This window comes from Armigeres subalbatus, chromosome 2, assembly GCF_024139115.2.
Source record: "Armigeres subalbatus isolate Guangzhou_Male chromosome 2, GZ_Asu_2, whole genome shotgun sequence".
NCBI classification, from domain to species: Eukaryota; Metazoa; Arthropoda; class Insecta; order Diptera; family Culicidae; genus Armigeres; species Armigeres subalbatus.
The window spans coordinates 393,302,145-393,328,514 of record NC_085140.1 but is presented as its reverse complement, the minus strand read 5'-3'; the positions used below and the strand labels follow the sequence as shown (position 1 = coordinate 393,328,514).

Below are 26,370 nucleotides of genomic sequence, written 5' to 3'. Positions count from 1 at the left end.
TTGGAGGGTTAAGTTAACTCTAAAGAATAGCGTCACCTTCTTCTTATGTATTGGAATTACATCATCCACTGGGACATTGCCGCCTCGCTACTTAGTGATCATTCAGTACTTATTACCCGCGAGGTTTCTAAGCCAAGTTACCATTTTTGCATTCGTATATCATGAGGCTCTGATCACTACATCGTTGTCAGTAAAATTCGATCACGGTTGTCAACTGTATCGACCGAAAGATCACAGCGAACGATGCGTTACAATATCCAGCGATTGTCGGCAGAAGGAGTATCGGCTGAGTACCGCCAGAAGCTCGACGGTCGGATAAGTGCAATCAACGTTAGCGACAACATCAACGATCTATGGGAGTCGATCCATGGAGCGGTGAGGACAACAGCACGAGAAGTGGTAGGCAATGCACAGAGGCGACCCAGGACGGGTTGGTTTGATGTGGAGTGTCAGAGAGTGACAGATGAGAAGAACGTTGCCAGAAGCCGGATGTTGTTGTCGGGTACCCGATCGAATAGAGATCGGTACAAGGAAGCAAGAGCAGCCGAAAAACGAACCCACCGCAGGAAGAAGAAAGAATATGAAGAACAAGTAATTAGCGAGGCGCAGGAAAAAATGGAGCAGAACGATATGCAGAGGTTCTATGAGTCTGTCATGACGAAAACAAAACTTACGCTGTATACTACTCTAATTCTTCCGGTGACTTTATACGGCCATGAAACATGGACGTTAAAGGAGGCTGATCGGAGAGCTTTCGGAGTATTTGAGCGTAAGGTGCTGCGGTCAATACTCGGCGATAAACAGGAGAACGATATCTGGCGGCGTCACATGAATTACGAGTTGTACCAGGTGTATAAAGGGCTGGATATTATTTATTAAGCTTATTCAACACGGCAGACTACGGTGGGCTGGTCACGTTGTTCGTATGCCAGAAGAACGTCAAACGAAGATAATTGTTAGAAATAGTGATAGCCGTAAAAAGTAGTTTTAAGTTCAATTGAATTTTATTGCCCATCTAACGCAACCCTACACTACCCTTTTTTAATGACTCGTCTAATACTCCGCCAACAGAAATAGAGGGTAAGAGAGTCTCCCGCACGACCGATAGCCGATGGTCAACCATACAGCTGTAGGAAGAGTGGACAGCAAAATTGAAATAAACCAGTAGCAAATAATACGTTGAAGAACAAACAAGTACGGTCGGTAGTTTCTTTGGTCCCTAGATGACACAAAATTGTGTGTTGAGTGTTGAGCTAAACTGCCAATTTTAATTTTGCGTGGTCGGTTTGAGTGCAGTGTACTGGACTTAGTGCAATTCCTGGCTCGTTTGGTGAAGACTTTGCATTGCGGTGAACTTTTCGGGGCTAATTAAATTAGCGAAGCAAGTCCTTCGAGTGACGGCACGCGAGTATCGTGAACAATAATATTTAGTAGAGAACACGGAAGAGGCCGCAGGCTTCATGGAAGGCCGCGTACACGATGGATTTCTGCAGTTGAAGAGGACCTGAAGGCGCTCAACGTTCAGGACGACTGGAAGCGATTGGCCCAGGATCGAGTCCAGTGGAGAAGGATACTCTATTCGGCGTAGGTTCATCGAAGAGCTGTAGCCCATCAAGTAAGTAAGTATATCATGAGGCTAAGGCGATAATACTTTTATGCCCAGGGAAGTCGAGAAAATTTCTAACCCGAAAATTTCCTAGACCGGACCGGGAATCAAACCCAATTACCTTCAGCATGGTCTTGCTTTGAAGCCGCGCATCTTACCGCACGGCTAAGGAAGAATAGCATCTGTTTAATATAGAAGGCATTACTCGTAAGATCAGCCTATGATTAATAGAATGAAACCTCCAATATCTGTCTACTCGACTATTTGTTCTGTCGACCTTTTGTTTTTTTTGATCTTTTGGCCTTTCGACCTTTTGATCCAGTTTTTTGCAAACTTTTGTAATTTTTTCGACCTTCATTTCCTTCCACCTTTTGCCAATTTGACCTTTCGATTTTTAGTCATTTCGACCTTTGTCCTTCGAACTTTTGACCTTCGACCTTTTGCCTCTTCTATCTTTTCTTCATTGGATCTTTTGATCCAGTTTTTTTTTTAAATTGCTTTTCCTTCAACCTTTTGTAATTTTTTACCTTCTTTTCCATCGACCTTTTGTCCTTTTGTTCTTTCGGCCTTTTGTCTTTTCGATCTTTTGTCCTTTCGACCTTTTGATTCATTTTTTTTTTTTCAACATTTCGAACTTTTGATCTTTCGACAGTTTGTCCTTCCGACCTTTTGACCTTCGAAATTTTTAAATTTTAGGTACGGAAACGTGACTCTAGTTTTATTGAAAACTAGTCGAACCTGACCGATCTTGCTAGGGTTGTTTTTTCGCCGTCCTAAATGTCAATCGTTTAGTCGTCGCCCTCTAAATCCATTTTAGTTCGAGCTTGATGGTTTTCTTCAGAATCGGGGGAAACATAGCATTTTTACATTTGTTGGAATTTGTTAGAATTTTTCATATACATAGACACAGAAGAGCCCAAAACGATTCGATTGGTGATTAAATCTTGCAAATCGATCATCCCGTTCGTGAATTATTTTGCCTCAAAGGAAATGCTAACTCATTTTTATATATAGAAAGAAGATAATAACTTTGGAAGAAGTTTTCAACAAACTAATCCAGTGACATGAAATTCATCATTTGTTTGAGAAACTGCATTTTATCCATTTTACACAATTTCGAGAAAACAAAAAAAAACTGTTTTTGAACAAATTGGCACCGAATCTTTCGATTTCTTCGATACACATGAATATTGTTTGGCAAAACTCAACACCATGGGGCACTTCCAGTGTGAAAACTGTAAGCAGTATTCCATAATTGCTTTTCAATGCACGTGCACATATGTAGTTTCTCAAACAAACCTAAAAAAATATACATTCCTGAACAAAACAAATTGTTTTTGTGTTTTTTGTTAGAATACGTATTTTTGGACGAGGATTCAGAATATATAAAAATCTCATTTTGACCAAAAATGTTACATACATTACAAAACATTGTATAACTATGCATCAGTAGCACATCATTGCCAGGATAGCAAAATTGCCATAGCTTGAAATGCGCAACACAAAGCCTTTTTTGGGGACGCTGCGAAGTAGCAAACAATTGGGCCCAATTATTTTTTACGACTACCAAACCAACATGCGTCATCTGGCTATCTTTCCAGCTGGTAAGGCGGGAACAAAGAATAAATAAGTGTTTTTTCACTTCACTGCATTTGGTTTTTGCGTCCTTTTTTAATTTTTGATAAATGAAAATATGTCCTATCGGAGGACAACCTAAGCTAGTTGGAAATGTCGATAATTCAACTCTTTTCATTTTTGTCCCGTCAGCGCAATTTATTATCTTATTGAATAGCCCCCTTCACAACTGCCAATTCAACCGCAACGAAAGGAAATGAAAGAGGTGGAAAGTAATTTCCGATCCGTTAGTCAGTTTCAAAGCATTCGCGATTGTTGCAAAAACTTTCCGGTGCTGAATAAAAAGAGGTTTACGCTTGGATTTGAATATTACATGATTAAATGATTATTCAATCCAAAAGATTGTCCATGTTTAACGACTGGGACGAAAACTAAATTAGAATGTTGGAACCTACAAGCAAGTATATTTCGTTGAACGGGCAGAATTCGAGCGGTTTCGACTCCAGTAGAAATAAATGCACCATCATCAATAAGTAATCGATGAGAATTCAATTATCCTAATAAAATTGGTCCACTTGATAGTATTATCACCGCTTTCAAGACAACAGTCTCTTGTTGCCAGCCACAGTAAGATAAATTGGGATATCGACATTCGCAATTCAATTTGTAACAAAAAAATTGATTCAATAAAGCCGAGATTCACTCAAAACAGGTACGTAGGTCAATGAATAAACGCTCCGAGCTGATAGATCTTCTTGAAAATGGTCATACGAAAAATATCCAATTATGTTTCAATACTCTTGGTGGACGACCGTTTTGGCAGGATAATTGTTATTATTGACAGAATGAAATATATTAGGATACGCTTTATTATATTATTTTACGCATAACAAGCATTCTAAGAAATGCTTTTACAATAACAATATTTTAAATCATGAATAGAAGAAGTTAAGCTTGAGGGAAGTTTAATCAAATCGACTTATTCAAGTACGAGACACTGAAGACGGCCTTACTGTTGAGATCGAAAAACGTGGTGGAATTAAATGGGAAAGTACGAATTTGTCTTACGACAATTGAAGACATTCCGTTCAAAGCTCAAAATAATTTCCTTATCCAAATCGGATAGCATTTCAGCAGGATCCACTAGTAACGCGGGTATCTATGGTTAGAATTGAAACAAATAAGCTATTCTTATTCTCCAGCTATCGCGCGTTTTATCAATAATTATTTAATAATAGCACTGTTGAACAGGCACTCCTTAGCCGTGCGGTAAGATGGGCGGCTACAAAGCAAAACCATGCTGAGGGTGGCTGAGTTCGATTCCCGATGCCGGTCTAGGCATTTTTCGGTTTGGAAATTGCCTCGACTCCCCTGGGCATAAAAGTTCTAACTGTGTAAGTGCTCAATGAACACAAAGCTGAGAGGCAGCAATGTCCCAGTGCAGGATGTAATGCCAATGAAGAGAAGAGAAAAGACTGTTGAACATCACCCACACTACATGGTACTCCCCCAAATTTAATGCTGTCGGATAACATCTATTGCAATAAACTTTGTACCAAATGGGGTTTATAGGCAAATGATCCATAATGGTCAAAGGGTTTCCTAGTTACCAGTGAATGTATAAAATGTATTGTTATTTAATGTCGCGATTGTAATCTATCCACACATAAATTTAGTTCATCAACTTCAAGGTAAACTGGTTTAGAATCTAACATTAAAAGTCAATATTTAAGTTAAACCCATTTTCAACAAGGAAGAACAATTTAACAAGGTAAGGGCTATTGTGGTGGTCATTGATGAATTCTGTAAGGTTTCTCTTCGAAATTGCATCATCAAATGTCATAGACGTGCGGCTAATTTAGATTTTTTTTATCGATGGTTATGGTCGAAATGTTTTTGAATGATTTTCTTTTCATATACTAACTGTCTACCCTATTAAAATCTAGATGCAAATGTAAAGAAGCATTATACTAACTTACCCTTGGCTTTTTAGCGTATGGACCCGTACGGACATCTCGGATTGTAGCAATGTCGAGAAAGTACATTTCGTGGTTCTGATCCACCCAGTACAAGTAGAATCCTTTGGCATCCACTCGAACGGTCACCGGTGTTCCAGTGCAAGATTCCTGTAGAAAAAAAGAATATTTATCGTTAGTTATATTCCAAGAAGGATTTTGATCGTAATAATGTTTATCAGTCTGTATGTACATAAAATTAATCAACGTTTTGTTTAACACCAGCACATTGCCGGAAAAGCGTTCGAAACCGTGGAAATCGACTTTCGAACTTCAGTTTAGTGCCAGCAATGGTTAGCGACAGAAATAAGCTTTAGTTTGTGACAAGTAACACCGGTCAGTGATGCACATTTATTAGATTTTCCCGTATGAATCTAGTCGGAAGTGGGCCTTAATACAAATTCATTAGCATCATGCAAACAGTTTTGGGCTAAATGCACGAATAAACATGGAAATATGAAAAGCCAAGCCGCTCCTCAATACGCCACGCCACCGCTTAGGCTGCGCATCCAGCGACTGACGAGGGTTTGGTGGAGGGGCTGGGAATCGAACCCATGACCAATGACCATTCGCTTGTATGGCGAACGTGTAGCCAACTACGCTACGGGACCTCCCACGCAAAAAGTCCAAAGCAAAAGTCTAACATACTGATGGTTACCTCCAATACATGTTTCTATAAAACTTTCAATTATTCTAAGCATTGTCCAGGTTTCGTGTCCATAGTAGAGCGGTCTCTACGATCACGAAACCTGGACAATGATCATGGAGGATTAATGCGTACTTTGAGTTTTAAAGAGGAATGTGTTGCGTAATGGCGGGGTGCAGATGGAAGATGGTACATGGAGGAAGTGAATGAACCAGGAGTTGCAACAGTTGTTGGGAGAACCGTCAATCATTCACACCACGTAGCCAAAATGTCGGACAATAGCTATGCGACGTTTATGATGTTCAAATCTCTAACAACGACTTTTGACCATTAGTCCGCTAGTCCTGATATTCCTCCAACTATAGCCGTTAGGTCACATTTTTTAAATATTAAATGTGTTTCTGTATATATGTATGTGAATGGGCGAAAATGCCATTCAAAATGTTTAAATGTTGAACTGTCCTTTAGCATAGGCAACAAGCCATAAACTTTTGCCCAATCTTTCCTTGGGCGAGTTTATTTGTCGCCTCGAAAGGTTGGAAAGGGACGGCAGCAGGTCCAGCGCACCGAGTTACCCTTCGCAATTGTGCAATTACGAATGTGGACGAAGAAATTTCGGGAAATGGCGAATCTCAGGATCGCCCCCCTTCCCCTCCATGGACGAAAGCTTTCCCAGCAACCGTCAACCCGTTGAAAGCTGGACGATCCGTCAACAAATCGTCTGGGTGAGGCCTGGGGGACCTCATCGTGGACAGGGTCCATAAATCGATCCGTGTCATCATACCGCCAACCGCCATCACTGCTGCCACCGCGTGTCGCCATCACTGCATCGCCGCTGTTAGAGCGGGCAAGCCAACCGCCATCGACCAAGCAGGCGCCTGGCGTCATCGTCGCCGCTTGAGACGGGCACATTGACCTGCCCGTAGGTCAACGACTGGGCGTGTAAGCCATCAAAATCCGGTGAGTCCATCCAGCTCATAATCTTTTTCGTGGAGCGGGGCATCCGGTGAGGACGGCTCGGAGTTGTTTTTTTAAAGGAACACAAGAATTGGTGATCCGTGAAAGCGTGCGTGACGAATTGCGGCCGCTAAAAATTCTTGTCACCAGGAGCGCAGACTAGCCCACCGATGCGCTTCTAGAAATGTGACGTCACATCAAGAACACGAAAGCACCTGAGCACATGAGAATTAGTCAGGGAGAGAAAACGCACACGTAGTAGGGACAGAGTAGAAAGGACGAACACAACCTAAACATGAATGAGAAAAGCTAAACTGAAGAATCAAACCCAAATACATGTAAACACTAAACTAATTTGTCTCTCTTATAATAAATGTTAGTTCTGTCCCCAATCCCTGCTGTTTGATTGATTTCTATGTGTTTTATGTCACTTCGCGTTCTTTTGTTTGTTTCGAGTCCCGTCCTCCACCATATGGGAGTGTGACGTAGGGGGCAGTCAGTCAAGGCAGTCGAATCTCTGCGTGCCTTCTGGTTGTATGAGGATGTCGTGGTAATAGGGTGATCCCGTTTGGTCGTTGGTTCGCTAGCTAGCTGAAACGATCCGTAAAATCCCTTTCGAGGAGAATAAATGGACTCGCCCTAAGGAGAATCTCGTCCGGGCAATTTCTGGTCTCCCCAGTGGAGCTTAAGCCACGTGTTTAAGGGAAGGGCGGATCGGCCCTGCTATCTACATGGTTCAGGAATACTTCAGATATTCATCCACGAATTTCTCAGTATATTCTTCTAGGATGTCATCCAAATATTCATCCAAGAAATAATCCGGATATTCCTTTAGGAGTTGTTCCAGATATTTTTCCAGGAACTCCTTCGAATATTCCTCCATTTATTCCTTCGGATATTCCTCTAGGAACTTTTCCACTGGATATTCCTCCAAGATTCGACTGGATATTCCGCCGAATATTCCTCCAAATATTCCTTCGCAGATTCCTCTAGGAACTCGTCCGGATATTCCTCCAAGAATTCCTCCTGATATTCTCCCAGGAATTTCTCCGAATATTCCTCCAAATATTCGTACGAATATTTATTTTGGAATTTGTCAGAATATTCGCTGAACAATTATTTCGAATATTCCTCCAGATGTTCCTCCGGATATTACTTCACGAGTGCCTCCGGATGTTCTTCCAGATATTGCTTAGGTTTTTTCTCCAGGAATTCTTCCAAATATTCCTCCAGCAGTGCCCCGGATATATCTCCAGAGAATTATTTCGGATATTCCTCCAGATATTCCTCCGGATATTACTCCACGAGTGCCTCCGGATATTCCTCCAGATATTGCTTAGGTTATTTCTCCAGGAATTCTTCCGAATGTTCCTCCAGCAGTGCCCCCGAATATATCTCCAGTGATTCCTTCGTATATTCTTCCAGGAGTTCCTCCTGATAATCCTCCAGGCATTCTACTGGATATTCCTCTCCGTATGGTCCTCAAGATATTCCTTCGAATATTTATGCAGAACTTCCTTCAGATATTCCTGCAGGAATTCCTCCGTATACTCCTCCAGGAATTCCATTGGAAATTTCTCCAGGAGATCCTTCGGATATTCCTCAGGAAATCCCTTCGTATATTCTTCCATGAATTCCTTCTTATATTTCTACAGGAATTCCACCAAATACTCCTCCAGATATTCCTCCGGATATTCCTCCAGGAATTCATCCGGATTTTAAACCAGGCATTCTTCCGGATATTCCTCCACAAATTCCTTTGGATATTTCTCCAAGAATTCTTTCAGATATTCTTCCACGAATTCCTCCGGATATATCTCCAAAAATTCGTCTGGATATTTTTCCAGGAATTCTCGGGGATATTCCTTCTGGATGCCCTTCTGATATTTCACTAGGAATTCCTCCAAATACTCCTCACGATATGCCTCCTGATATTCCTCCTTATATACCTCAAGGGAAATCGTCCGAATATTCCACCAGGAGTTCCTCCATATATTCCTCCGGGAGCTCCTCCAGATAATCTGGATATTCCAACAGAATTTTCTTCATAGAATTTCTTCTGGATATTCCTCCCGAATTTCTTCCAGATATTCCTCCCGAATTTCTTCCAGGAATGCCTCCGAAATAATACCCAAAGGAATTTGTGAGGGAATATCCTGAAAAGTTCATAAAGGAATTTCCGACGGAATTCCTGGAGGAATAAATAGAGTAATTCCTGAAAAAACATCAGGAGGAATTCCTGGAGAAATATCCAGAGAAGTTGCTAAAGAATTATCCGGAGGCATTTCTGAAGGAATATCCGGAGGAATCTTCAAAACAATTTCAGGAGGAATATCTGGTGGAATTCCTGAAGAAATATCCGGAAAAATTCATGAAGGAATATTTGGTGAGCTTCCTGGAGGAATATTTGAAGGAATTCCTGAAAGAATCTCCGGAGGAATTCTTGAAAAAATATCCGGGAGAATTCGTGAAGAAATATCCGAAAGAATTCTTGAAGGATATCCGGAGAAATTCCTGTAGAAATATCCGGCGGGAGTCCTGGAAAAATAACTGGATAAATTACTGAAGAAGTATGCGGAGGAATTCTCGGAGGAATATTTGGAGGAATTCTTGGAGGATTAATTTGAGTAATTACTAAGAAAATATCCGAAGGAATTCCTGGAGGAATATTTGGAGGGTTATCCGGAAGAATTCCTGACATAATATCCGGAAGAATTCCTGAAGAAATATCCGGAGGAATTCCTGGTTCATGATTCGAATGAAGGTTCCCTGACGAACTAATGTGAAAAATTATTCAAAGGTGATTTGTCTTTCATAAATATTACCTTTCACAGAGCACACCTTATCCGAAGAGTCCGCTTTCTCATTGCCCGGAATCGAGCTATGAAAAGGGACCCAAGTGAATGTTTCGAAAGAGCACTCAAAGCTTTCCGTATCCCATTTAGGAGATACGCTGAGTGTTATTTGTCTTATTTGTCTTATTTGTCTTATTTGTCTTATTTGTCTTATTTGTCTTATTTGTCTTATTTGTCTTATTTGTCTTATTTGTCTTATTTGTCTTATTTGTCTTGTTTGTTCTATTTCCCTTATTTGTCTTATTTCTCTTGTCTGTCTTATTTGTCTTATTTGTCTTATTTGTCTTATTTGTCTTATTTGTCTTATTTGTCTTATTTGTCTTATTTGTCTTATTTGTCTTATTTGTCTTATTTGTCTTATTTGTCTTATTTGTCTTATTTGTTTTATTTGTTTTATTTGTCTTATTTGTCTGATTTGTCTTATTGGTCTTGTTGTCTTATTTGTCTTATTTGTTTTATTTGTCTTATTTGTCTTATTTGTCTTATTTGTCTTATTTGTCTTGTCTGTCTTATTTGTCTTATTTGTCTTGTCTGTCTTATTTGTCTTATTTGTCGTATTTGTCTCATTTGTCTTATTTGTCTTATTTGTCTTATTTGTCTTATTTGTCTTGTTGTCTTATTTGTCTTATTTGTCTTATTTGTCTTATTTGTCTTATTTGTCTTATTTGTCTTATTTGTCTTGTTGTCTTATTTGTCTTATTTGTCTTGTTGTCTTATTTGTCTTATTTGTCTTATTTGTCTTATTTGTCTTATTTGTCTTATTTGTCTTATTTGTCTTGTTGTCTTATTTGTCTTATTTGTCTCATTTGTCTTATTTGTCTTATTTGTTTTATTTGTCTTATTTGTCTTATTTGTCTTATTTGTCTTATTTGTCTTATTTGTCTTATTTGTCTTATTTGTCTTATTTGTCTTATTTGTCTTGTCTTATTTGTCTTATTTGTCTTATTTGTCTTATTTGTATTTTTGTCTTATTTGTCTTATTTGTCTTATTTGTCTTATTTGTCTTATTTGTCTTATTTGTCTTATTTGTCTTGTTGTCTTATTTGTCTTATTTGTCTTATTTGTCTTATTTGTCTTATTTGTCTTATTTGTCTTATTTGTCTTATTTGTCTTATTTGTCTTATTTGTCTTATTTGTCTTGTTGTCTTATTTGTCTTATTTGTCTTATTTGTCTTATTTGTCTTATTTGTCTTATTTGTCTTATTTGTCTTATTTGTCTTATTTGTCTTATTTGTCTTATTTGTCTTATTTGTCTTATTTGTCTTATTTGTCTTATTTGTCTTATTTGTCTTATTTGTCTTATTTGTCTTATTTGTCTTGTTGTCTTATTTGTCTTATTTGTCTTATTTGTCTTATTTGTCTTATTTGTCTTATTTGTCTTATTTGTCTTATTTGTCTTGTTGTCTTATTTGTCTTATTTGTCTTATTTGTCTTATTTGTCTTATTTGTCTTATTTGTCTTGTTGTCTTGTTGTCTTGTTGTCTTATTTGTCTTATTTGTCTTGTTGTCTTATTTGTCTTATTTGTCTTATTTGTCTTATTTGTCTTATTTGTCTTATTTGTCTTATTTGTCTTGTTGTCTTATTTGTCTTATTTGTCTTGTTGTCTTATTTGTCTTATTTGTCTTATTTGTCTTATTTGTCTTATTTGTCTTGTTGTCTTGTTGTCTTATTTGTCTTATTTGTCTTGTTGTCTTATTTGTCTTATTTGTCTTATTTGTCTTATTTGTCTTATTTGTCTTATTTGTCTTATTTGTCTTACTTGTCTTATTTGTCTTATTTGTCTTACTTGTCTTATTTGTCTTATTTGTCTTATTTGTCTTATTTGTCTTATTTGTCTTATTTGTCTTATTTGTCTTATTTGTCTTATTTGTCTTATTTGTCTTATTTGTCTTACTTGTCTTATTTGTCTTATTTGTCTTATTTGTCTTATTTGTCTTATTTGTCTTATTTGTCTTATTTGTCTTATTTGTCTTATTGGTCTTATTTGTCTTGTTTGTCTTATTTGTCTTATTTGTCTTATTTGTCTTATTTGTCTTATTTGTCTTATTTTTCTTATTTATCTTATTTGTCTTATTTGTCTTATTTGTCTTATTTGTCTTATTTGTTTTATTTGTCTTATTTGTCTTATTTGTCTTATTTGTCTTATTTGTCTTATTTGTCTTATTTGTCTTATTGTCTTATTTGTCTTATTTGTCTTATTTGTCTTATTTGTCTTATTTGTCTTATTTGTCTTATTTGTCTTATTTGTCTTATTTGTCTTATTTGTCTTATTTGTCTTATTTGTCTTATTTGTCTTATTTGTCTTATTTGTCTTATTTGTCTTATTTGTCTTATTTGTCTTATTTGTCTTATTTGTCTTATTTGTCTTATTTGTCTTATTTGTCTTGTTGTCTTATTTGTCTTATTTGTCTTATTTGTCTTATTTGTCTTTATTTGTCTTATTTGTCTTATTTGTCTTATTTGTCTTATTTGTCTTATTTGTCTTATTTGTCTTATTTGTCTTATTTGTCTTGTTGTCTTATTTGTCTTATTTGTCTTATTTGTCTTATTTGTCTTATTTGTCTTATTTGTCTTATTTGTCTTGTTGTCTTATTTGTCTTATTTGTCTTATTTGTCTTATTTGTCTTATTTGTCTTATTTGTCTTATTTGTCTTGTTGTCTTATTTGTCTTATTTGTCTTATTTGTCTTATTTGTCTTATTTGTCTTATTTGTCTTATTTGTCTTATTTGTCTTATTTGTCTTATTTGTCTTATTTGTCTTATTTGTCTTATTTGTCTTATTTGTCTTATTTGTCCTATTTGTCTTATTTGTCCTAATTGTCTTATTTGTCTTATTTGTCTTATTTGTCTTATTTGTCTTATTTGTCTTATTTGTCTTATTTGTCTTATTTGTCTTATTTGTCTTATTTGTTTTTCCAATGTTCGATAAAACGCACATGTTTTCATATTCTTGAATCAGCTGGAATTTGTTTATTTTGATCTCCTCAAGCCGTGATTGGTCGGCGCTGCTGTTTTTCTCTCGCTGATCCGCTGCACGAGTGATAAATTTTGGATGCGTAATCCATTCGACTGGATATGGATTGGATTTTATTTAGTATTGGTTGAGATTTAGGTTGGATTTGGATTGGTTTTGGAATAGTTTTGACTTGGGATTATATTGAATTTGGAATGATACAAATTTGATTTCGAATGATCTGGGATTGAATTCGATGTCGAAAAAATGTAATGGATTAAGCTTGTATTTGATTTCAGTATGGATGATAGGATCAAAATTGTGATACAATTAGTTTTAGAACAAATTTGGATTGAATTTGTAAGACCATGAGCAATAAGAATAACTTATTATTAAATTTCACAATTCACGTTAAAAACGTTTTGCTGCTATCTCCTGCAGTACAAAAACATATTCTCTCGTAATTAAAACACAATAAAGGATTAAAACACAAAACTATACGACAATGGCAGATTACTGTGTTGGCTCAAATTGTTAGTGCTGTGGTACCGTTCAACTGACAATACAGACCGATAGGTTTGGGAACCATCTCCCCTATGCATTTCTTTTAGTTGAGCTGTGGCTTGAATTTGAATAAGATTGGATCCGGATAGGATTTCAACTAGATTAGGATTGGATTTTAATAGATATGGTTTGGATTGGATTTGAATTGGATTTCGATTTGGTTTTAATTGGCCAGAAACATGTTCGACGCAGAGACCCCTGGATCTACAATAATGATGTCGATGTCATCCGCAAAACCCTTTTCGCCTCTCTCTTACTAACTTTAAACTTTAAGATGATATCCACTGAGAAGAATTGCGTCTCCGCAATGTATCACGCAAGCCTAAATATATAAAATAAATGAAACAGTTATATAAGACCAAATCTTCTAACCTAACATAAAATAAACCATAATAGGTATCATCAAATAAACACCATATTAAAAAAAAGTCGTACTATACCTGACTTTCGGAGAATTTTATTTCTTATAGCTAATCTCATTATGAATTGTTCACTTCAATTGAAATACATAATTCAAAACTGATTTGAATACAATTCTGCGCATTATATTATTCCCAACGTCTACAACACTTCCATTTTGTGCAACCGGTTTCCCCTTTTTACCCTGAACAAGCGCACTCTGCCACGTTTCCGGTGCTGATGGTCGCTTCTTAATGAGCTCCTGCTCCATTCCGAAGGGGGTAGAAGGAGGCCATGTTTAATTGAATTATGAACAATACACGTCCTGGTGCGATATGCCATCCGGCAGTGACAGCCCGTCGAGATTCATCCGAACCACTCAGTAGCAACACAAATTGACAACGAATAATAAATATGCGTCTGATTTACAGGGAGTGGCGGAAAAATATGACTGTGGAACTTTCTATCAAACAATTTTTTTAATGAAAGGATTTATGTTTACTTATCGGTAATCAAGCGAATTAGCAATCAAGCAAAGGGGTAAAGCAAATGCCATCCAGGGCAGTAGTATTGAGAATCATTTCCAGTGCCCATCAAAATAATACAGAAGAATAAAATGAATATTCAGTCTTAACTTACTTCATTTAAATCCCCCTCTTGATTGTCAATTTAAAAATATGTATTTATAGCTCAACAGTAAAACCATCTTCATTGTATCGTAGGTTCCTAATACCTTGGCAATTTTGTATATTATTAAATTATAGATTTCGTAAACTGCCTGTAATCACATATCTGTCCCATATGAATAGAAAACCCAGCACAGATGGGTCAAATATGCGGTTGCAGACAGTAAAGTTTTTATATAAAATTGTATGAAAATTTGGCATCCAATAATTGGTAATCCAATAATAAATATATTACCACAACTCACTGTAGCCTGTGTGCATGTTGAACTAATCAAATTAAGATATTAAAAAACCAACTGCATATTTGTATTCAAATATGTTTTTAATTTCCATAAGGTAAAATTTGTTCCCTAACGTGAGCATGAATGGTGCTATTCCTTAATTCTTCACCAGTCTCCAAAACTATAGCAACCCGACTGCATGCTGTCAGTTTAATTTTGCGGAAAATAGCGGCATTTATATCGCAATCATGCACATCAAATTGACATTAATGTAACCATTTAACACATCCCACGACAGCGGCGGCGACAACGGCGCAGTCAGAAGTAGGAAAGCCAGCAGCGGTGATAATGGCAGCCATCCTACGGCCACTACTACAATCTATCGGCGAAGAATGACACTTTCAACAACAAACGATGATGTCTTGCTCCTCTTCGGTTGCCCGTCTCCAGTGGGACGACGAAATTAAATAAATTTTTAATTTCATGCTAACCTTGCAAAGCTTTATACATACAACCTCCACGGTGGGATTCAGTGCATTAAGTGATGTTGGGTATTGCACGAGCCATCGCACATCGGCCGTACGCGGAGCACAACATCATGAGGATTATTAAAATCTTTCTCGAGATCTAGAGTGGGAAATCAACTATAATTATGACCTAATAAATATTAAATAATTAATTTGTTAGCTACGAAGCATCGAATCCATCAAGTTTTCCCATTAAAGTGACCATTAAACTTTCTTCTTCAAACTAACACCGTAGCACAAACCGTAGTCCATAGTTGAACGATTCTCCAGATTATCAATCATGATTTTTTAATGTGTTCCTGGTAATGTAGACTTTTAATATCAGCTGGCACGGATGTGTTCAATTTGAAAGCAAGGAACAAAGTAATATCAACTTTATTTAACCAAATTACTAATTGGAAACGCAAAAGCAATGCAATCGACCATATTAGAAAAAGTGGCTTGTATTGTAGTTAGTATTTGAGCGACGATGAATTTTGTCGGTAAACATTCTAGGTATTTAAAATTGTGTCTATTTTGTATTTATGTGCCAACATGCCACTGTTCATGGCATCCTACGCAGTACCTGTCACAACCAAATTGTGAATGCTCAATCCTCGTACGTATACAAAGTGGATTGTGCCCATTTGATTTAACGTCCTTCCTTGTTGTTCGTTTAACCAACAACTCCCATAGAAGCAACTTTCGATTTTCCGCAGCATAATTTGTTTTGCACTACAAAACTATGTTGAAACTGGCGAACCAAAGCACATACTGACGCTACTTGTATCCTGCCAAATCCAGACCCGGACACGGATGGTCCAAAATATGAGCCACAATTTTATCACCACCCACCAACCTCTGCGTTTTTTGCTAACTACAGCCGATTGCGACATGTGGTAGGGCTTGAATAGAGCAAGCAGGTTCACCAGTGGATAGTTTTATACACATCGTAAACGAAGGCACGTTGAATAAACCAAACTGCACAAATAACATGCTGGATAAACATTTCCTGCTGATTTATGTTCGTTTCAGACGGAAGTTCGAATTGAGTGCACTTCATTTTATTTTTTTTATTCCCAATTCTCGCGCCATTGGATGTGAATAGTGAGCATGCAATCTAGGATATGAGTTTCCGAGCTGGTAATATTCCCTGATGTGAATCCAGAATCAGCCAGCACGAGCGCTTGATGGATTTAGAGATTTTTTGCACAAAATTATTGCGGATGTTAAATGGCGGATCAAATGTTCCATTTGAAGAATCCTTTGTGCTTGGTGCATGGTAAATCAAAGGTTGTTTTGAGTTTTATTAGGAGAAAAGGAATGATAAATTAAATAATAGCTATATCGAGCAAACAATTTACAAAGCGTTAATTGCACATATATTTTTAAGAACTTTTATTAATTACGTCATACTTGTACGTACATATATGCTAAGGTACCAATTTAAGGTATGGGATGAAATTTGTATCGAATTTCCAAAAAACGACATTACTCACGAGTTTAATTTCCCCTATATTTAACCTTATGAAATTTTATCTGAATCGGACATGGGAAATTGTCAAGATCTGTTTTTAAGATAAATTTTTCTTTTTTTAATTTTTGGTACACTTAAAGAAAATTCGGATGATGAAAAAATTCAATTTCAAAACCATTTTGTAAAAGTTTCAAAGATCTTCTCTATAATATTTGAAAACATTATAAATTGACGTTTAATGCATTTTTAAGTAATTTGACAAATAAAACAATCGATTTTAATTTTTTTCTTTTTCATTCCTTCAAACAATTAGATGCATGAGCCCAAATGAGTACAAAATACAAAATACACGACTCATTGGTCGCATCGCCGCTGAAGCCAGTTTTCGTCTAGCTTTCAGTGGAGGACGACAGAATCCCAGAGGACACCATCCACAAAAATGTCCGAAATAAAGAACAAATAACAGAATCGGAAGCGGCGCGAAACCTAACGCAAATATATTCATTTGAACCAGCGATGGAAGCATACGTGTATCGTTTTCTATGGCGCCGGTGGAAAAGTGAGAGGAAGCTCAAGAATTTATTACACACAGTCCTTTTCAGGACTAAAACTATTTATCCAAGAAAGGTATTGACCGCTGGGAGAAGTCTTCACCCACACAAACCGACTATTCGGCTTAGGTTTTCGAATTTATCTGTTTGAACGACACCCGGGCAGAAGCCATGAACAGAATAACAAAACTTGATATGGACTTGATTGTAGAGGTATGCGATAACACACTTTTTCTTAACGAAACGAAATGAAACGAAATTTGAAATATCTATGTTGATTCGGATCGAATCGAAACGAAATATAGGTTTACTTTCGAGATTTCGAAACGATACGAAATCAAGATTCATTTAATTCGAAATTTTTCGAAGCGAAACGAAATTTAAATTTTTATTCCGCGGATTTTTTATTAAATTGGTATTACATTATGTACGCAATTCTGATTTAACTTTTTCGTAACGGTCTTGGTAGTTATATGGCTACTACTTCTGCCTCATACGCAGGAGGTCGTGGGTTCAATCCCAGATCCGTTCCTTTCTCCTACTTTGTAGCTTTCTATATATTTCTCATAATCTAGCAATCGCTAGAACTGGAAATGGGCTTCCATACCGTTTCCATTTCTATCCTATACCTTCAACTATACTATTCTAGCAGTAGCTGCTAGATTTGGAAACGAACTTAAAAAAAGCTCGTTTCCTTTATACAATAAGAAATTTCATCAGTGGCTTTCTCCTACCTAGCACATTGCATTGGCAGCTCGTGTACCAATACGAACCTCTGCCTCTCGAACCTAACCCAAAAATTCCAATAAAATCCGTATGAACTCGTGGCAAGTGCAGAGGTATATCCGGCTTGCAGTGGGCGAGTGATTGCATCATCATTTCCTCCCCTTCCCTACATTGACTTGCATTCTGACGTGGCAGGCGCCAGTATGACCTAACTGTTGGTTCTCTGTTCTCTGACCATGACTCATATTCCGAAGACTGGCGTTTTAACACCCAAAAACAATAACTTTTATCGGTTTTCCGTAGCGAGGATCAAGATTATAAACGAGCTCAATACCCTATGGAAATAATTACACGAATAAAGCAAAAATGACCATTTTAAAGCAAGTGTTCGGAATATGAGTCATGTTCGGAATTTGAGTCAAAACGGTACTTGCTTCGGAGTTTTCAATTCATGACTGATAACGATGCTTACAGTCAATTTAGGATTAGGAGAGGAACATTAGTTTAACACTCATTGTTATAAGAGACCGAGGCATGCACTGCATCTCCGTGAGCGCTCCGGGAAAGGAATCGTTGGTTAGTTGAGAAGGTAATTCGTGTGAAGCCACCTTGGCAAGCGACTAAATTTTTATAGTAAACGAAGTTATTTTGACAACAGGAAGACGAGAACTGTGTTTCAAATCAATCCATTGAATTCGTTTAAAAAGCTTCTACAACTCGATCGATTCCGCACTAAATAATGTTGTGCTCTTCGATGCAGACATTAGTTTTATCCCTTCGCGTTCTTGATTGATATAAGATATAAGAGATAAAAGAACAGGCAACAATATCAAAAATTTGTACCGATATATCATGTGCTCTATTAAAAAAAAATGGATTTCGAAGTTGAATGCCGGCATCTGCTGCAGTTAAAAACGTATAGTGCGTGTATAATGCAAACACTAAGCAAAAGTAATTTGCATATTTTCAAAGGTAAGAGATCCGCAAAAAAATATGACAGCGAAAACTAAGTACTTTCACTCGCGGCGCGACTTACTGCGATCCTCGACGATTCTCCTGCGATCCAAAGAAGTCAAGATTTAAAAAAAGCTTTTGCATTCTTAATTCTACAAAGTACACAAAGGCCTTGATATGTTTTGAACAGATTTTGATGGCACTACATTCGAGAAAAACAACAGTGGTAGAGAAACAATAACGTGGACTTCATCGAAAATTATTTCGAAAATAATTATGTAGGGGAACGGTTCGGCACTCCCACAGCTCATATATTCATCCCACCAAAAACAAAGCAATAAAAAGGAATTTGGTTTTTTTCTTATTTTTGTCATTTTTCCAGCAGTGAACATGCCTGTTAGCAAAAATAAGCAAGATAAATAAATGTCCAGTGAGATGAAAAACGGAACAGTTACCCTAATTTGAAAAGAACTTCAATCCACCCAATTGCTTTTGATGTCGGTAGGTAGAAAGGGAGGGAGGAAATGTATAGACCGGTCATCGGACCGGATAGTCTGCATACCGTATCGAACGACAACGGCCAACGATGTATAAACTTTGCAGCCTCCCGCGGAATGGTAGTCCGAAGCACTTTCTTCCCCCGCAAGAATATCCACAAGGCCACATGGAAATCACCTAATCAAGTAACGGAAAACCAAATCGACCACGTTCTAATCGACGGTAAATTCTTCTCCGACATCACGAACGTACGCACTTACCGCAGTGCGAATATTGAATCCGACCACTACCTCGTTGCAGTATGTTGCAGCGCTGAAAACTCTCGACGGTGATCAACACGATCGTCTGCCGCGGCTAAACATTGGGCGGCTACAATACGGTAGATTAGCCCAGGACTACGCGCAGCATCTGGAAGTGGCACTCCCAACGAACGAGCAGCTAGGCTAGAGACGCTGCTCTTGAAGATGACAGGAGAGATATTCGATCCGCCATTGGAAGCACCGCAACCGCTGCACTAGGCACGGTGCCCCCGGATCAGAGAAACGACTGGTATGACGGCGAATGTGAGCAGTTAGTTGAGGAGAAGAATGCAGCATGGGCGAGATTGCTGCAACACCGCACGAGGGCGAACGAGGCACGATACAAACGGGCGCGAAACAGACAAAACTCGATTTTCCGGAGGAAAAAGCGCCAGCAGGAAGATTGAGACTGTGAAGAGACGGAGGAACTGTACCGCGCTAAAACGCACGAAAGTTTTATGGGAAGTTGAACCGTTCACTTAAGGGCCACGCGCCACAGCCTGATATGTGTAAGGACATAAACGGGAACCTTCTTACAAACGAGCGTGAGGTGATCCAAAGGTGGCGGCAGCACTACGAAGAGCACCTGAATGGCGATATGGCAGACAACGGCGGCGGTATGGTAATGAACCTAGGAGCACGCGCGCAGGACATGCGACCTCCGGCTCCGAATCTCCAGGAAATTCAGGAGGAGATCGGCCGGCTGAAAATCAACAAAGCCCCTGGAGTTGACCAACTACCAGGAGAGCTGTTTAAACACGGTGGTGAGGCACTGGCTAGAGCGCTGCACTGGGTCATTAAAAAGGTTTGGGAGGATGAAGTTCTTCCGCAGCAGTGGATGGAAGGTGTCGTGTGTCCCATCTACAAAAAGGGCGATAAGCTGGATTGTAGCAACTACCGCGCAATCACATTGCTGAACTCCGCCTACAAGGTACTCTCCCAAATTTTATGCCGTCGACTAGCACCAATTGCAAGGGAGTTCGTGGGGCAGTACCAGGCGGATCTTATGGGTGAACGCTCTTCCACAGACCAGGTGTTCGCCATACGTCAGGTATTGTAGAAATGCCGCGAATACAACGTTCCCACACATCATCTATTTGTCGACTTCAAAGCCGCATATGATACAATCGATCGGGACCAGCTATGGCAGCTAATGCACGAAAACGGATTTCCGGATAAACTGATACGGTTGATCAAGGCGACGATGGATCGGGTGATGTGCGTAGTTCGAGTTTCAGGGGCATTCTCGAGTCCCCTCGAAACGCGTAGAGGGTTACGGCAAGGTGATGGTCTTTCGTGTCTGCTATTCAACATCGCTTTGAAGGGAGTAATACGAAGGGCAGGGATTGTCACGAGTGGTACGATTTTCACGAAGTCCGTCCAGTTTTTTGGTTTCGCCGACGACATTGATATCATGGCACGTAACTTTGAGATGATGGAGGAAGCCTACATCAGACTGAAAAGCGAAGCTAAACGGATTGGACTAGTCATCAACACGTCGAAGACGAAGTACATGATAGGAAGAGGCTCAAGAGAGGTCAATGTAAGCCACCCACCGAAATCGAGGTGATTGAAGAATTCGTATAGTTGGGCTCACTGATGACCTCCGATAACGATACCAGCAGCGAAATTCGGAGACGCATAGTGGCTGGAAATCGTACGTACTTTGGACTCCGTAAGACACTCCAATCGAATCCGCCGTACCAAACTGACTATCTACAAAACGCGTATAAGACCGGTAGTTCTCTACGGACACGAAACCTGGACGATGCTCGTGGAGGACCAACGCGCACTGGGAGTTTTTGAAAGGAAAGCGTTGCGCACCATCTATGGTGGGGTGCAGATGGCGGACGGTACGTGGAGGAGGCGAATGAACCAAGAGATGCATCAGCTGTTGGGAGAACCATCCATCGTCCACACCGCGAAAATCGGAAGACTGCGGTGGGCCGGGCACGTTGCCAGAATGTCGGACAGTAATCCGGTGAAAATGATTCTCGACAACGATCCGACGGCAACAAGAAGGCGAGGTAAACAGCGGGCAAGGTGGATCGATCAGGTGGAGGACGATTTGCGGACCCTCCGCAGACTGCGTGGTTGGCGAAGTGCAGCCATCATGGACCAAGCTGAATGGAGAAGACTTTTATGTGCAGCACAGGCCACTCCGACCTTAGTCTGATAATAAATAAAATGCTTTTGATGTCGCTTAATTGGAAAATATTGGAAAATTGTTAAGCAGATGGTAAAAGAGAATATAAAAGTCTCTCATGATGCTACGGAAATCAAGAAATAATAAATAAAATGGCCTCTCGAGTTGACGATCGAATGTTCGATATAATTTTACTTCGCTAAGCTTTCATTTGTCATAATTTTCAAATCACAACGGTTTTGGCCTTTCTCGTACACCAAGGTGCAACGAAAAGTCTATATATTCACTTCCAAGACAATTTTGTGATAGAAGGCCCAAAGACCCATAGTGTTATATACCAATCGACTCAGCTCGACGAACTGAACAAATGTCTGTCTGTCCGTGTTTTTTTTTCTTCCTAAGCAATGGAGGGGGAATCTGCTCAACAGACATCCTGGGTTGGACGTCCAGGAAGTGCGGGGTTAGGGACCACCTCCGACAGCAAACGAGGGAGGCAGGACTACATCCCCGACCCGCTAAACCGTTACCATTGCCGCCAAGCCCATCCTCCCTTCGGTACAACCAGAAAGTAATGCTTCAAAGGAGGGTCAGTGCACAACGCACCCTCGAGGTTAGCTGCGTGTCCTTACAGAATCGAACATCGTGACTCGCTTTCTTAGGAGAACACCATGGTATCGTGCCAGCGCATTGTCGGCTTTCCAGGTGGCCTTACCACGTCCTTTGTCCTCGGAAGGTGGGAAAGGTCGACTTCGCGTCTGCTTCCCTCTGCACGGCTGGTATCAAGAATAATGATGCCGCATGCACCCCAAATTGACCTCTCTGCGATAGGGCCTATTTGCCAACACACAGAGGGACTTGCCGACGTGGTGCCTACGCCTGCCTTGACGAGGACCCCTTTCCGTCCTCGGGCTCGGAACCCGCCCGGTTGACCGACGCCGCGAAAGCGACGATACCATGTTGTTCTTCTCGCGGCCACTTGTTCGATAAAAGAGTCGAGTTCGAGGGCACCAGTATGACCCATGAAGCCCTCAGTATGGACAGAGCGACACTAGCCAGAAGCTTGCGCTTGCTGGCATAAACCGCAGACCTATTGGACATCATCCGGGACAATGCCACTATAGCTGTGGAGGCACGCTTGCAGGCGTAATTGACGTGGCTACCAAAGGTGAGCTTATCGTCGATCATTACCCCCAAGATTTTGATGGAACGTTCAGAGGTGACCGCGCAGTTGCCTGCCCTTATCACCGCTTGTTGCTCCGACTTTCGGTTGTTAACAACAACCACCTCAGTCTTGTGGTGAGCCAGTTCTAACTTCCTGGAACTCAGCCACTCCTCCACAATTGCGATCGAGTGGGCTGCAGTCAACTCCACCTCTTCGATTGATTCGCCGTAGACCTTCAGCGTAATATCGTCAGCGAAGCCGACGATTGCCACGCCCATCGGAAACTTCAACCTCAAGACACCGTCGTACATGACGTTCCATAACACCGGACCCAGTATGGAGCTTTGCGGAGCCCCTGAGTTTATGTCAACGCACTTCTGCCTCGTCTCCGTGTCGTATACCAGTACTCGATTCTGGAAGTAGCTTCCGAGAATCTTGTACAGGTATTCGGGAATTCCAAGACGCAGGAGCACATCTGCAATAGCTGCCCAACTGGCACTTTTGAATGCATTCCTCACGTCGAGAGTCACTACTGCACAATAGCGAACTCCCCTCCTCTTACGCTGGATAGCTATCTCCGCGGATTCGGTAACCGACAATACAGCGTTTACGGTCGACTTACCCTTCCGGAAGCCAAACTGGTTACAGGATAGACCATCCGCACCCTCCGTGCGTATCAACAACCCTTTGAGTATGATCTTCTCGAGCACCTTCCCCACCGTATCAAGCAGGCATATTAGTCTATTTGCCGAGTGATCCCCAGGTGGTTTTCCCGCATTTGACAATAGGACCAAGCTCTGCCTTTTCCATGCTTCAGGGAAGACTCCCTCGTCCAGGCATCTCTGCATGACAGATCTGAACATCTTGGGAGCCTCAGCAATAGCCGCTTTAATGTCCAGGTTCGGAATACCATCCGGTCCGGGCGCCTTACCTACACTAAGGGACTGTGCAATCTCCGCAAGTTCCGCCACAGTTACTCTTCCCTCGTCTACCACCCTGGCCCCTGGCAGCTCCACAAAGTGAGGCCAGGGACTTGGGTCATGACGTGGAAAAAGCCCCGCGATGATCCTCTCCAGCATCTCTGGAGACCGCTCTGTAGGGGCCATCGCGTGTCTTGGCCATTACGACCCTATAGGCATCACCCCATGGATTCGCGTTGGCACTTTGACACAGGACCTCGAAGCAGGCTCTTTTGCTCGATCTAATCACAGGCTTCAGAGCGGCTCTAGCAGCCACGAACGACACCCGTCGTTCAACACGCTCCTCTTCTGTGCGTGCTCGCTGCATCCGCCCCGTGCCCGTAGGCAGGAGCGGCGCAGGTTCGCAATTGCTTGAGTCCACCAGTAAGCCGGTGGCCTCCCATTCCTAGGGTGTCTGTCCGAGTGCATGTGTGTGCATAAAAACTAAGAAAAACATTAGACAACTTAATTGTAATCAAGTGTCGGTCTTCCACCGTCATTAGTCGTCTGAGTACACACGACCGCATGCGTTGAGCATCACACTCATCAAATGCTTTAGCCAAGCAAGCCTTTGGCACAGCAGAGTGAGATTGCTTCGCACTCTATACAAATCTGCCCAGCCCGTTGTTGGGGGCATAGAGTGTGATGCTCTCGAATAATAAACAAAGTGGGCTCGCTTGACTGTGGATATACAACAATAAGGCACATGTAAAGTTTGGACAAATCAAGCATCCGAAAAATATTTAATTTGCAAAAAAGAGCTAACCGCGGTGGAGGTTGGTACTCGGATTCTGATGACTTTTCCGCAAACGTTATTTTAGTGGTCTTGTTGTGTAGGGGTTATCGCGCCTATCTAGAGAGTTGGAGGTTGAGGGTTCGAGTCCCTCCAAGACACGTGGATTTTTTTTCGCAAATTTCATATCAATTTGTCCATTTCGAAACATGTGCTGTGCATATGCATAACCAAGATATTTAACAAAAAATGATTTTCGTACGGCCGAGTTGCCGAAAAATATGCAATTAATTATAAAAACTTTTATAATGATTTGTCTTTCTAAGACAATATAACAGCTTTTCAGTACATGTTTGATATATGAGAATGGAAAAATTACATAAACTATTGTTTGTGGGAGACTTCACTATCCCATTTACTTCTACTATATTCCACTATAAGATTATAATGAAAGTAAATTGAATAGTGAAGTCTTTTAACTCTGTAACATTTTCCCTAAGATGCTCAACAATAATTAATCAGAAAAATTATTTAGGCTCTTTTAGTGGAATGTCTTCAACTGTCTACGACGAGTTTAGTACTTTCCATTAAGCTCCACTACGTTTTGTTATCTTTACAGATACGTTTTCCGACCTCAACTGTGAGGCCGTCTTCAGTGTCTAATACTTGACTCGACTTCAAGTCGAGTTCAACCCGAGTTCAAGTCGAGTCAAGTACGAGACAAGTACGAGGCCTTACAGTTGAGGTCAGTTAGACAGTTGAATAATTAATAATTTTTTTCGACAAAATGCTACATTCTTATTTCAAAATAACAGTAAATAGCGTCGGAAAGTCACGAACATTTATTAGGAATCTATCTATATCATGAATATTAACATAGAAATACATTTTCCCATCGTTTTGCATTCGACCAATGTTCGCACGACCGCATTTGAAACCATCATAAGCTTCCTCCTCACTACTAATTCGAAACAAACCCTCGGAAATTCTCGGAAGCTCATCGCCTCACTTGTTTCGCATAGAGGGAAAATACTTATCGATGGTAAAGCAAAACAAGAATAATTATGGAAGCTTTCAAGTCCTTCACTCAACATTCCGATTACAAATAAACATTTTGATCCCACAAAATTTAGCTACATCGTCCGTTACTGTCAAACCCCAAAACTCGTTTCCGAAGACTCAACAGAGTAAACACAAGCAAACGTGCCTTAGAACATGGCCGTTGATGGCTGCTTCGTTTCTCAAAGGATAGAAGTTTGTGCAACGTATAAAACGGACACCAGTTAATCTCGACGTTAAAATTTATCGTTTGCTGGGTGAGATATTTTTGCAAGTCTAGGAAACAAGTTCATTCCATTCCATCACTGCTGGATTAGTAGCCTGGAAGAATTTGGGGTTGTGAATTTCATAATATTTCTAGAATATTCTTTTTCAGTAATGATGGATAACTATCGATTTTTCACTAATAACATGTCAAATAACAAACCCGTATTATGAAGTATCAAATTTTGACGTGACATTAATGCATTTGTTCATGAAGCAAAATGAAATGTCCAATTTTAAACATAGGCACTACTTCCAATTCAATTCCAAAGAATTTCCCTTCGGAAGTAGGTCCAACATTTCATCATTATTGGTGGATGTCCATGGAAATGCAGGGAGCTTAAATTTAATCGAAACTCATTTCCATTTCAGATTGCTCTGCTTTGAGCGGTAGCAAAGTGGGGTGTCGACCCTCATTATGAGGGAATCGAATGCATAATATATTTACAAAGCATGTACCTATGTTGTATAGCAAAGGCGTTTCCGCTTTTCCATACCGAGCGAGAAGTTTTAGTCAAGAGACACCAACCTGCATGGATTCGAGCTGGTGAAATAGAA

General features: G+C 39.9%; 1 protein-coding gene across 16 annotated transcripts in view; it reads right to left on the bottom strand.

The window, feature by feature from the left end:
* The window catches only part of LOC134213208 (1-phosphatidylinositol 4,5-bisphosphate phosphodiesterase classes I and II), a 262,306-nt gene that overhangs the window by 108,903 nt on the left and 127,033 nt on the right, over positions 1–26,370 (bottom strand). For all 16 annotated transcript variants that reach the window (XM_062691932.1, XM_062691930.1, XM_062691939.1 and 13 more), the window contains one exon: positions 5,161–5,307. In XM_062691932.1, the coding sequence (XP_062547916.1) occupies positions 5,161–5,307 (147 nt within the window). The remainder of the gene's footprint in view (positions 1–5,160; positions 5,308–26,370) is intronic.